Source organism: Gossypium raimondii, chromosome 13, assembly GCF_025698545.1.
Source record: "Gossypium raimondii isolate GPD5lz chromosome 13, ASM2569854v1, whole genome shotgun sequence".
NCBI lineage: Eukaryota > Viridiplantae > Streptophyta > Magnoliopsida > Malvales > Malvaceae > Gossypium > Gossypium raimondii.
In genome coordinates, this window is record NC_068577.1 from 54,767,322 (window position 1) to 54,781,006 (window position 13,685).

The 13,685-nt window shown below is 33.5% G+C and overlaps 2 protein-coding genes across 2 annotated transcripts; both read left to right on the top strand.

Annotated features, from left to right (window-relative positions):
* The first annotated feature begins 8,974 nt into the window (after window positions 1-8,974).
* Window positions 8,975-11,293, top strand: LOC105782900 (cation/calcium exchanger 4). The gene has a single exon (XM_012607978.2). It carries the CDS (start codon window positions 9,269-9,271, stop codon window positions 11,144-11,146), a length of 1,878 nt encoding a protein of 625 aa, XP_012463432.1. The 5' UTR covers window positions 8,975-9,268; the 3' UTR covers window positions 11,147-11,293.
* A 658-nt stretch (window positions 11,294-11,951) lies between these two features.
* Window positions 11,952-12,722, top strand: LOC105782903 (copper transporter 5). The gene has a single exon (XM_012607983.2). The coding sequence runs from the start codon at window positions 12,230-12,232 to the stop codon at window positions 12,635-12,637; it is 408 nt and encodes a 135-aa protein (XP_012463437.1). The 5' UTR covers window positions 11,952-12,229; the 3' UTR covers window positions 12,638-12,722.
* The last annotated feature ends 963 nt before the right edge of the window (window positions 12,723-13,685 follow it).

Consider the following 13,685-nt stretch of genomic DNA (forward strand, 5'->3'; position numbering starts at 1 on the left):
TAATCATTATATTTTAATGGGTCAACATTATTATTTTTTAATAAAAATTTTATAATTTTAAAATATTTTTTAGATGTTGTTATTTACCCTTATTAGTTTCAAAAGTTTATGACTTCAAATAAAAGAGTTAGGTTGAAATTAAATAAATTTTTTTAATGGCATGAAAATTATAACAGTGTGGCATAGACATGTTAAGACACATGTGCATTTCCCAGCAATGTATATTGCTTTTCGTATAAACTTGAGTGGATTTTTACTGAAAATATGCGATGACATTTGGCTTGTTCCATGCATGTAAGGTAGACCTGTCCATGGGCCGGGTCCACAAAAAATTTCAGCCCGTTTACTAGCCCCGGATCCGGCCCGGCCCAAAATATGGGCTTGAGATTTTGCCCAGGCCTGGCCCGGAGAAAAAATATGGGGCCCGAGTCCGGCCCGGCCGTTTTTAATTAAAAATAAAATTGTTTTTTTAATAAAATTAAAATTAATTGTTAGTAAAATTATCAAATTATTACAACATGTTTGGTTGGGTGTATTGGCATAGCCAATACACCCCTAATCGGTGGGCCCCACCTAATCCCTCTTTATTCCGTCGTTTGGTTCAATGCATTGCTAATACGCGTGTAATCAATTACTTATCTAATCGGTGAAAACCACCGATTTGTAATACAACCCTTTTGCTCAGTTTAGGTGCTACATCGTTTACCCTCCCTGTTTTACCCTTCCGATTGGCTTCCCCATTGCGTCTCCTCTTCCTTTTTCTGCCCTCATCCTCTCCTGACGTTTCCCAATTTTTTCCCTTCCAGATTTCTACTTCTTCTTACATGCAGTGCGCTTCTTTTCTTCTCACATTTCTTTTCTTTTCTCCATTTTTTCTCCAGTTACGCTTCTTCTTCCAAATTTTTTCCCTGTTTTTCTTTTCTTTTTTTTTCTTTTCTGTAAAATCGATTTTGATTTTGATTTTGTTTTGCTTTTGCTTTTGCTCAAATTTGGAATATTTCTTTTCTATAATGTTTTCATCGCTTTATAGCTTTGTTAATGTACTATATTTCATAATTTTTTAGAACAAAAGTTCTTTTTTGTTGTGTTCTTGAGCAGTCCTTCAGAAAGCTAGTTCAGATCGAGCACGCCTTGACAATGATGAGGATCGGGTCAAACATCTCTTGGAATCAAAGGTTTCTTTGTTCTCTTTTTAAAAAGGGTTTTGGGATTTTAGAAGTAGTAAAAAGTTTCGATGATTTTGATTTTATGCTAATAAATGGTTTTAAATTACAATTTGCTAATGGGGTGGTAATTACTCTTGAGAAGAAATTGCCTTCAATCTTGGTTGATGAAACCTCTGTGAGTATATTATTTAGTACCATACACTCACACTTTCTATCGCATTTGAATTTCTAGATTTTCCAATGTTACATCGACCTCGGTGTCAATATGACCTTGGGTATTGGGTTTACCAAAATTAGGGAATGGTTGAATGCACTCACTGCCTAGCGATAGAAACATGCAATGCTTGTACTTGCTTAATTACATTTAGTTTTTGTTTTGAGAAAATATGTGAGGCTCTATGTTATCATGTAAAAGATAACGATAATTGATGATGCTTTAGTTTTCTTTTCTGGTAGAATTAGTTAGTTCTTTTGAAGCAATTCAACTTTATAATGTATGAAGATTAAAAGCCTAGGGTATTCAATTTCTAGTTCCATCTTGATGATTTTTGTTAATTACCACAAAATATGGACATTTGATGTCCGATTTGAGTTCGAAAATACGATGTCGACACCAAATATTGGAGTTGTTTACAGGTTTCTTTTCATTCGCAATTATCTGAAAGCTCGTTATTTTGTTCTTTTAGTTGGAGATATATTGGATCTGATTAGCATGCATATTGCATTAAACTGCTTGAAAATTAAATCTGCAATTATCTCTGTGTTTCGCCAATGTCTTGAGCAAGTACCAGTTCATGTGCATCTATGACATTGTTGACTTATCAAATAGGGAGTTCAAAAGGAGCACCCTAAGTTACTAACTTCACGTTTCATAAGTTGGTCTATCGTAGAATACTCATTTTCTAAATATCGACTATCCAGTACATGACCATTTTTTGTTTCATGGAATTTATTCCTTTTTTAAAAAGCTTTCCTTCCTTTACTTTTTGTTCTATGCCTTGATTGATATATGAAGAATTCATTTACTCATATCCTATTTGTCAGAGAATTTTTTATTTATGATCTTGCTGTCTTGTTATGGTTTTTTTGTAAGGAAGCTCTGTAAGTTGTTAACCATGTAATATAGTTTTTTTTATGGTTTATTATTTTGTGCCACGTATTGCTATATCCAACAAAAGAAAGGAGACTGTGCTTTTAATTTTGAAAGACGGTTAGGCATGTAGAAAGGTGAAATGCGTTTCTTTCAAAATACGTAGGTTTGATTACTAGGCTACTAAGTAAGTAGCTCATCACCATTTCTATGTTTTAATACAGTTCTTTGCTGCTAATATAACTTCTATATTTCTTGATATATAGATTCACATAAATCTTCATATTGTTCTGCAGTGGTATGGGCCTTGATTTTCGAGTTTTGGTTTGGAAAAGTAGAAAACAGGCAGAACAGTATCATAGATTGTATGAGGTATTGATGGCTCTTAATGACGCTTAGTTTACTTAATTTCTAACCTATGTGCATCTGGGAAAAAATTATGTCAGATCAAACCATGGTTTGTAGCTTTAGTCTGTTCTATTGATCAAAGTTAATATTTTGGCCTTAATATTTTTGCATTATCTCGGAGCTGAAAGTGGAATATGAGAAGGGAACTTCAGAGAAAAATGGCAATGTTGTAGATCACTTTTTTCACATGCCTTATGATCCACGGCCTTGCTGCTATGTTTTGAGTTTGTTTGAATTGGACCAAAAAAGTGGAAATGCTAAATTGTGCAATCCTCTTGCTTTGATGGTAAGTTTGATGTATCTTTCTTTTTCTTTGTAGTGGTGTAAGGCCTTTTGGTGTGTCTCTCTTGGTTCTTTGGATACGATGACAATGGTCCACAATTGTATCAGGTATTTCTCATAGATAATAGTTGATTATATTTCTCAAGACCAAAATTAATGGTCTTCTTAACTGCTCCATTTTTGGGCATTATTTTTGTATCTCTTTTATATTATCAGGGTTTTGGATTTTTCTAAGCTCGGGTATATGTGCACAAGTCATAGAATTTTAAAAGTTTTCCCTTGGATCATGTTTAGGACGTGAAAGCAATTAAATTAACACAGGGTGATGCGACTATGGAATCTTCCCCAGTTTCTCAAACAACAGATCTGAGGCCTACTTTTTCAGATAATGTACCTAATCTAGGTAACGGTGGAAATGTTCCGGCAATGAATGTGAATAATAAACTGCCCACATTATAGATTTGTAACATTCTATACCCAACTCGATTGTCGAATTCGAGTTATGGGATATCATACTTGTTGTTAGAACAATTATGATCAATTCCAATTCAATTTAACAATTAGTACATATTATAAAGTTCAAAATATCATTTTATCATGTTATACAATCGTATGCGAGAGTTGTACAAGTTTACGGAAGCTCAATAGATAATTTAAGATTGAATAAGGATCAAATTGTAAAAATTTTAAACTATCGAGTTGATGACATGATTTTGGGGGTTCTAGGCCGAGATGTAACTCATTAACTTGTCCTTATCGTCACATTGAGAGCTTGACATCACGATGCTTGTGCAAAGAATAAACAAACCGCACGCTAAGTGAAAAAGCTCTGTGATATTTTAATTATAATATATTTAATAATAATTATGTTAATTTATATTTTATAGTATCATATATTATGATTTGAGTAAATTCATATAATAATATTGATTATTAAGAATTTTATTAAATTATATATTTTAATTATAATATATTTAATAATAATTATGTTAATTTATATTTTATAGTATCATATATTATGATTTGAGTAATTTCATATAAGAATATTGATTATTAAGAATTTTATTAAATTATATATTTTAATTATAATATATTTAATAATAATTATGTTTAAATATGATTAAATTATTTATTATTGATATTAATAATCTTATTAAAATTTAAATAACAATAACAATAATCATTTACCAAAATAAATTTATGCTAAGGGTATTCTAGTCATTTTAGTTTTTTCCATTATGCTATTACACCTCTATTCCATTCAACCAAACACAAGATTACTATTACGCCTCTATTCCATTACATTCAACCAAACAGTTGATTCGCTATTACACCTCTATTCCATTACACTTCTAATCCAATACAGCGAACCAAACGTGCCCTTAATTGTTAATTGTATTAATTGTTGTAATAAAATCTAACATTTGATTAGTAAATTTATAAATTTATTAATTGTATTAATTGTATTAATTGTTGTAACAAATCTAACATTTGATTAGTAAAACAAACTTGATGTTTTATTATTATTATTTTGTAACACTAGTCAAGGAAATGAAAGTAAATAAACTTAAAATAAAAAACTATTATATTTTAAAAATAAAAAAATATATATGTAATATTTTTCGGGCCGGGCCGGGCCGAGCCCGGGCCAAAAAAATCTTGCTCGAGGCCCGATCCATTTTTTAAACGGGCCTAAATTTTTGGCCAAACCCATATTTCGGGCCTATATTTTTACCCAAACCCTCCCATATTTCGGGCCGGCCGTCGGGCCGGGACAGGTCTAATGTAAGGTCATAAGAATATATCCCCACATTATACAAGTTATACCATACGCATGCATCTATATGTGTGGTTATATATATTGTTGATACACAATATTAACGGAGGTCAAGATGAAAGGGATGGTATTCTAGTCCAGGAAATAGGAAAGGATCCCCTCAAATGAAATGCCTGAAGTTACTTAATTATGGGTATTTCGAGTTGGGTTCTTATATATTTTTTATAGTTGTATAACATGTATAAATATTTAAATCCAGTGTTTAAGGCATATAATTAGTAGATGTAATATGATGTTTCTTAGGGTGAATTTAGATGGACGGTGCGTTTACTTGTGGTTAGTGTAAAAACAGCTATGGCGGTGAAATTAGATACCGTAGCGATACTGTAGCGTGAGACAAAAAGTTAGTTTCGAATAGAATTCTTTATTGGTTGGGTTAGGTCCTAATAAAATTTTAGGTTCGGGTTCGGTTCCGTCCGAAAAATGAGTCTAAATTTTTGTCAAAGTTCGACTTCGATAAAAATGTTAAAGCCTGGTCTCAATCCAGTCCGTCCGAATTAATTTTTTAAAATTTTTATTTTTTATATAAAAAATATGATACACCAAATATGCTAAAAATATTAAAATAAATATTTCTCAATAAATTTAAAAGACTTTATATTTAAATGATATTAAGATAAGTACAACTTAACAAGTAAATACCTCTAAAATAGTAACAAAATTAACAAAAAAACAAGTCTTATACATTATTCAAATATTAACAATAAAATAGTAAATACCGAAATGGTGGCAAAACTGTGGTAAAAAAGTTGAAAAACAGGAGCAAAACAGCAAGGGTTATTTTTTATTGCAAATTTAGACCTGGGCCTGGACCAAAAAAAACTTTACCCAAGAACTGACATATTTTCTAAAAATGTATTTTTTTTAAATTTATTTTTTGGATTTATATTTTTATCTAAACACTTTCAATTTTTGAATAAGCCTTCGGACCGGACCGGGTCACCATACCATGAACAACTCTAGTTTCTGATGACCCTGGTAATGTGTGGCTCTGGAAATTGGAACAGGAGTATAACCCAACAATTGCGACTGCAGCAGCGCAAGTATGTGCCGTTGTGTAGTGTGAGAAAACCAGTATGACCGAAAAGGGTGAGTGGCTGGGAGAGGTATAGGTGCCATTGCAGGTCGTCGGTTGTGGCCAATTTTCGTAGAATGATGGACTTTGTGGGGTTGCTGATCTTAACTAAGCTAATTTACATTTGATCCATGGATCTTTATTTGTCGCTTTTTATTACACCCACATGACATGAATCTCTTTCACTCCCCTGCTTCACTACCTTAACGAAACAGAGTTTAGAAAGTAAAAAAAAAAAAACAGAATAAAAGATTAAAAGTTTTCGATGTTTCTTTTCCATAAAATGGAAATTTCAGACTCAAGTACTCAAAGCCACCAATTAAACTGATTGTTCTCAATCTGATTTAAATCTTTGGAAGGCTAAAATATTTATCATTGTATTAGTTTATAAACTCATAAAAGTTTTACCATTTTTGGGACCAAAGCCCCTGCCTCCCCTGGTGCTACCCTGTTCACAGAGGAATGCCCTCCTGTTTATATCCTACATACATTACAAGGGCGGTTGGATTTGCGGACTCTACATCGAAGCGATTACCGGATTTAAGATCGGATCGACACATCAGTTTCTGCAACAAGTTCAGGGCGACGAAACAGAGTACCCCATCTCTGCCATGGGGAGAATCATTGGTCGAAGCTTCGAATCACCGTGAGCTCGTGTTGTTGCATGGATTTAGAGGATTTAAAGGGATCGTCTCCTTTTCCAATTCAAGAGTTGTTTCTCAGCTCTTTCTAGCTGAGTTATTCTTCTCAAGTTTAAAAGGGAAAAAAAGAAAAACAAGGGAAATCTGCATCAATGTTTTGTTTATAGATAGAGTTTAATGTTTATGGCAACTAAAGAAGTGGTTCAGGCTTCATAGGGTTCTTATATCGGTTGTTGTTGAGCAAAAATCGATTGGCAGATATGTTTAATATGAGTGCTGTAGCAGAATCTAATGACACTTTCCTTTAAGCAATGAAGGGGTGATTCGGCTTGTCTTACTACAAAACAATCTTACAACATGTGAGCTTGTACGATAATGGTAGTGGCTTTCTATTTTTTGGGTCCAATTTCAGCTGAAAAATGGGTATTCGAGGAAGATGAAGACAGAAAATGAAACTGCAAGGAAAATTCCTGTAACCAATGAAAGTAACTCAAACTGTACTTAGATTCATCCCCATAATTTCTCTTTCCTTCATCTTTTACTAAAAAGGAAAAAACGAAAAGAAAAAATTAAGGTAACAATAAGACAAAAATAGAGGGATTACAAATATCAATCAAAAACCATTTTTGTTATGCAGTTACCATCCTCATTTTCCTCTCTAACCATATATTTCACTAACCATTGTCCAATATTCGTGAACTCCTCTAATTAAAGTAGATTTCGAGTAATTCTTGAAAGAGTCTTGAATAGCTTTCACAACCTCCACACTATTTGTTCGAATTAACACTTTTTCATAATTTCGACTCTGTAGAATAAACAAGCCATCATAGATTCCCTATGATTATGCATAAAAAATTAAGTACTTCTCCAAACATCTTTTAAATCCTAAGATCCATTTGCCTTCATGGTCTGGCAAGACTCCTCTTGAAGTAGCATTACTAGTTTCATATTATTATTTTATTACAAAAACATGAAAAGACAAAAATAATCTTATATTATTTGTTACTTTAGGTTTTTGGTAATTTTCATACTGAGTTAGGATTCAATTGATGAGTGATATCAATTCGATTGAAAATTTATTAAAATATCTTTTTTATATACAAAGTAACAAATATTAATACGATGGTGTATTTGTGCATGTTTTTTAATAAAATAATACTATAGTAGGATATAAGCCCCTGATTGAGTTGGTGTTAAAAGTCAATCGAGCACTAACTCGGAGAAATTACAAAAATGTTTGACTGAGTTGGTGTCACGAGTCAACCGGACACCAACTCGATTAGAGAAATTACGAAAATATTCATTCGTAATTAAAATAAGTTATATTATTTGAGAGTATTTTAATCTTTTTATTTAAAAAAGACAATGAAAATTTTGCATGCGTTTGGAATTAACTTTACCACTGAACCAAAACTTTATTCTGATTGTATTATGCATAATTTATTGCCTTCATCAATTGTGTATATTAATAATTTTGTTGACAAGTCAACTCGGTACTAACTCAATACTGATTCATCATGATAAAAATTATACTGCATTTAGTATTCTTAATATAATGTATTTACGCGTTTAAATTTTATTTTACTCACAATTTAATTTTTTTCATTTTAATATAGTAATAGTATATATTTTCCATGCGTCATTAAATAGTTCCAAACCATACTTGTATGTTATTTTCAAACTAACATTTGTGTTCTAAGTACGTAGTTTCCACACATATACGTGTGTGATAGATATCTAGTATTGAAAACGTTATTGATTGAGTTGATGTCACAAGTCAACTCGACACTAACTCAATATTGATAACAACGCCATGATAAACAACTGTATTGCTTTAATATTCTTAATGTGACGTATTTACATGTTTAAATTTCATTTTACTCACAATTTAATATATTTGTTTCATTTTCATATCGTACATGTTTCATATATTATTATTAATTAGTTTTAAATCATACGTTTCATTATTTATTGTATGTTATTTTTAAATTAACATCGTGTTATAAGTACATAATCTACATGTATCTGCTGAGTGATAGAATTTTTAACAATTTTATGTGAGAGTAAAAGATAACCTAGTATACAATAAAGAATATACTTTAAAATATTTTTATAAATTTTATGGATTATAAGAAATTTATCAATCTCGATCCTATTTGTAAAATCTAAAAGCTCGAAAGTCTAATAAATAATTTCCGAAAAAATTACCTATGGAGAGAGAACAAAATCTCTTCCTTTTTTTCAATCTGTCTTCATAAAACCAACTTGCAATCGAAGTCCAAAATTAATATTTTAATCATAGAAACTATAAATTTCCATTTTGTTTAATATCGAAATTTAAAGACTTAATAAGTGTTAAAAAGAGATTGTGTATCATCAACTAGCATTAATGTCCTTTTTTTTTTTTTTTTTGTCTTCAAATCTTTTTGTTTCCTCCGTGAATAAGTTGAAAAGCCCAATTAGCAGCTGTTGCCGGGAAACCAGTACCGAACTACATTTTTGTCGGTTCCCCCATTGTTATTTTCCAGCCCCGACATGCATTACCTTCCATTGCTCAACCTTTTTAGCTCGATTCCATTTTGTTTTTCCTTCAAAGTTTACAGATTTTTGCTTGTTCCCAATTATTTATTGTCTCTTATATCAGCCTCCATGAAGCTTCCTCTCTTGTTTTTTCAATTCCCTTCTCTTATTATTTATCCCATGTTTTGAAACCATTGAACAAAGAAAAGAAAAACGTTTTTATGTTTCCTTCTTTTTTTTGTTTTTGAAATGGAACCCAAATTTCGTGGAATTGTTCGTTCTGTTTTTGCCTTGGTACTACTTTTCTTGTTTTACAATCACGAAAATGGCTTCAAAACACCATTTTTAGTGAAACCCAGAGTTGGGTTTTATGATCAAAGTGAAGTTATCCACAGGAGAATCATAGAAACTAATGATACCAGTGTTGAAGTCAATGACTTGGCTGCTAGAAAACCCAAAATTTGCTCAGGGTTGATTGAACACAAGGGCTATCCTAGTCAATGTGATTACTTGATTGCCCACCCTGAGTGTAGTCCTGGTGGGTTTTTCAACTACATCAAGTTCTTTTATTGTAGCTGTCAAAATGTTAGCTTCTTGGGGTTCACTGTATTGGCTATATGGTTGGTTGCCTTGTTTTACTTATTGGGTAACACAGCAGCTGATTACTTTTGTTTTTCCTTGGAAAAGCTTTCGAGTTTATTGAAAATGTCACCAACTGTTGCTGGGGTTACTTTGTTGCCATTAGGGAATGGTGCTCCTGACCTGTTTGCTAGCATTGCTGCATTTGCAAGTAAGAATTCAAGTGAGGTTGGGATTAACAGTGTGTTAGGGGGTGCTGTGTTTGTCACTTGTGTTGTTGTTGGGATTATTTCTCTTTGTATAGCTGAAAAAAAGGTTCAAATTGATAGGTATTCCTTTGTTAGGGACATTGGTTTCTTTTTGTTCTGTTTGATTTGGCTGTTCTTGATTTTAACTGTTGGAGAGGTCACTGTTGGGACTGCATTGTTGTTTGTTTTGCTGTATTTGATTTATGTTCTTGCTGTTGCTCTTAATGAGGTTGGTAGGATAAACATTAGGGTGTTTAAGTTGAGGTATGTTACACCATTGTTGCCTGTTAGATGGTGTAATTCATCTTCTATTGGAGATGAAGAGGGGGATTCTGTTTATGCCTCGTTGCTTGAATCCGGCTCAAAAAGTGACGTACCATGTCTCGAGAATAGGTTGCCTCATTGGATGTGGGCATCTCAGGTGGCGATCTATTCAGATGAGCTAGAAGAGGACCCAAAATCAACGTGGGGTTGGAATGATGAGGATGAGGTCGTGTTGAAAGAACGGTCTTTGTTCTCTTGTTCTAAGTTTGTTTCGTTGTTGGAGTTTCCGTTGACACTTCCAAGACAGTTGACGATTCCTATGGTGGAAGAACGATGGTCGAAGGGGTATGCCGTGGCTAGTGCTACGTTGGCGCCTATACTTCTTGCTTTCTTGTGGAACACTAAAGGCGATGATGCAACTCGATTAAGTCAGGAAATTGTGTACTTCATTGGTGTTACCTTCGGTGGCATACTCGGAGTTTCCGCATATCTATTCACCTCATCCGATCACCCGCCTCACCGGTTTTTGCTCCCATGGGTTTTGGGAGGATTTTTCATGAGCATAGTCTGGTTTTACATGATTGCAAACGAGCTTGTTGCTTTATTGGTGGGATTAGGTGTGATCTTTGGTATTAAACCTTCGATCCTCGGTCTAACCGTATTGGCATGGGGCAACTCAATGGGCGATTTGATGTCGGACATTGCACTTGCAATGAATGGCAGGGACAGTGTACAGATTGCCATGTCAGGGTGCTATGCCGGACCGATGTTCAACACGCTTGCCGGTTTGGGGATCTCATTGGTGCTCGGTGCCTGGAATAAGAAACCTGCTCCATACATAGTTCCCAGAGATAGTAGCTTGTTTTGTACAATGGGGTTTCTAGCATTAGGCCTAGTTTGGTCCTTCATCATGTTGCCCCGGAACGATATGCGGCCGAACAAGACACTCGGGATCGGGCTTATAATGATCTACTTAATATTTGTCATTGTTCAGGTGAGTGCTTCCCTCGGTGTTTTATCAATAGGTTGGGATTGAAAACGTTGTGGCCTTTGCTAGTTCAGTATTGTTGTTGTTGGTGTATCCCCATTTAAAGAGCAATGGTACAGGAGGATAAATTTTGGTTAGAAATCTTGTATAGCATTGGGTTTTAATAGTAATAGACTTCAACTCTGTTATAATAAACGTTGGTAATGGCGGTAGAACGATCACAAAATAATAAGAAAAAAAAAACAGGAACACATGAACTTTATTTAAGGATTGAAAAATATTGTTTTAATCTGATTTAGCCCATGGATTAAAATTATATAAAAAAGAAAAATTAAAATTAGATTTTTAAAATTTATGTAGGATAAATTACACAAGGTAATTAAACGATTAGGATTAGGAAATTTACGTTTTAGTTACTCAACTTTAAAAAGTTATAAAATGGTCATTGAATTATTCGACAATTTTCAAGTCATTGGGTTGTTAAAGTTGTTATTGTATGGCCTTTTCTGTTTACACTGTCTGCACCAATCGAAAGCTTTCATTTTCCTTTTCTTTTGTAATTCAATTTTTTTCATGAAACAACATTGAATGTCACGAATTTGCGAACTAAAATTCAAACAACTTTCTCTTCTAATTTTCAACACCGACCGTTAGACCGACTTGGATCTAATGTATATTCTTTTATTCATCAATAGAGTATTAATCCACTGTATCAATCGTTGAATCATTGCTTAGAGCTCAATAGCCAAATTTTTAAGAAAATAACTTAACAACTCAGTGACTTAAATAAAAATTTTTGAATAATTTAGTGATTATTTTATAAATTATTAAAATTGAGTGACCAAAATACAAACTTACTAATAGTTTAATGAGTTTTGTTGCAGCTTACCAATTTATGTATAGCTTGGAGGTGCCCGTTTGCTTTTCCCCAATTAAACCTTAACTTCGATTCCAAGCTTGGCATTTGCCAATCGTATCGTATCCCACAAAGGGCATAATGGCAAATTAAAAAACTCCATCCTTTAGAACTAATGAGTTTCGCTTTCATTTCTGATCAGAATTCCCGACCAAACCAAAGCCATCAATCAAAATCTTAAAGAAAATTTTCTTTTTCTGTGTACAAAAGAAAAGATGATGCATTTGACATTATATTGGGGTAAAAATGTAACCCTCCTCGTTGATTCATGGAAAACCGATTCATGGCTGAGTTACCTCCTCACTCTACTCGCTTGTTTCCTCTTCTCTTCCTTTTACCAGTACATGGAAGACCGCCGCCTCCGTTTCCGATCCCTCTCTTCCTCCTCCACCACCGCTGTTCCTCTCCTCCCCAAATACCAACGCTCTGCTAAAATCGCGACGGCCGTGCTCTTCGGTTTCAACTCAGCAATTGGCTATCTCCTGATGTTGGCCTTAATGTCGTTCAACGGCGGCGTTTTCTTGGCCGCCGTTTCGGGACTAGCTGTTGGGTACTTGTTTTTCAGGCTTATCGACGATGAGGAACCATGGGTGGTGATCGACAACGCTTGCGCTTGTGCTTGATATAACTTCATTTTTAACCATTTTTTTTGCTTTGTACATTATACCCCTATTTCTTGTACCAATAATCAACGTTTCATCGGGTTCAGCAGTGGTTTGGATGGGTGATTGGTGCGGTGCAGTGCAATCTGTTTAGCTTATTTTTTATCTCAGGTTACAGCATCGTTATAATATCTAATCTCACCGTCACAACTGTTTTTATACTAATCACGTAAATACACCGTCCATCCAAACTCACCATTAATGAGCTTGCAAAATACAAAGATTAATTATTGAATTATTCCAATAAATATATTTTTTTATTCTTTTAACATATATCTCTTTCCTATTTGGTGTTTTTATATTAAGATTAATATACTGTTTAATATTTAAATTTGACATTAATATTAAATTTAATATTTAAATCAAATATTATTATATAATTAAATAAAAAATTTCTATTGACGTAAGAATTTTTCACGTTGCACGTTCATTGATCGATGATTAGATATAGATAGACGATTGTTAATGTCCAACATTGATTCTATTATTAGCTCGTAATTGATGTTTTACCAAAAAAAATCTATCATCATTGCTTTTGCTTTAATATTTGCATAGGATATGGTTAGACGTACATTTGGAAATGGGCGAGGGAAATAACCATTAATCTCAAGTGCTTCCATTGGGCTGAATGGAGAGAGTGTGATGATAAACATGAGCATATGAGACTCAAGTAGGCAGTTTCAATAGCGATGGCCCAAGCAAGGCCATATCCTCAACTGAACTAACCAAAACTCAAAACCTATACCCATGTTTTGAATGTTATAATACTAATAGAAGAAGGTGGAAATGGGACAATGATTGCTCATTGGAGTCATCGGAGATGAAAGTCAATGTGTGTTTATTTATGGAAACAGAGCAGCAATGAATGCAAATGCTGGCATCACCCTCTCAAACCCCTCTTCCTCAATTTCTAAGACGCACCGCAAATCTCTCTTTGAATTAAATTCATTACATAGATTTGGGATAGGTAGACATGTGGGTGGTGGAGTTGTATAGTACTTTGGAAAAG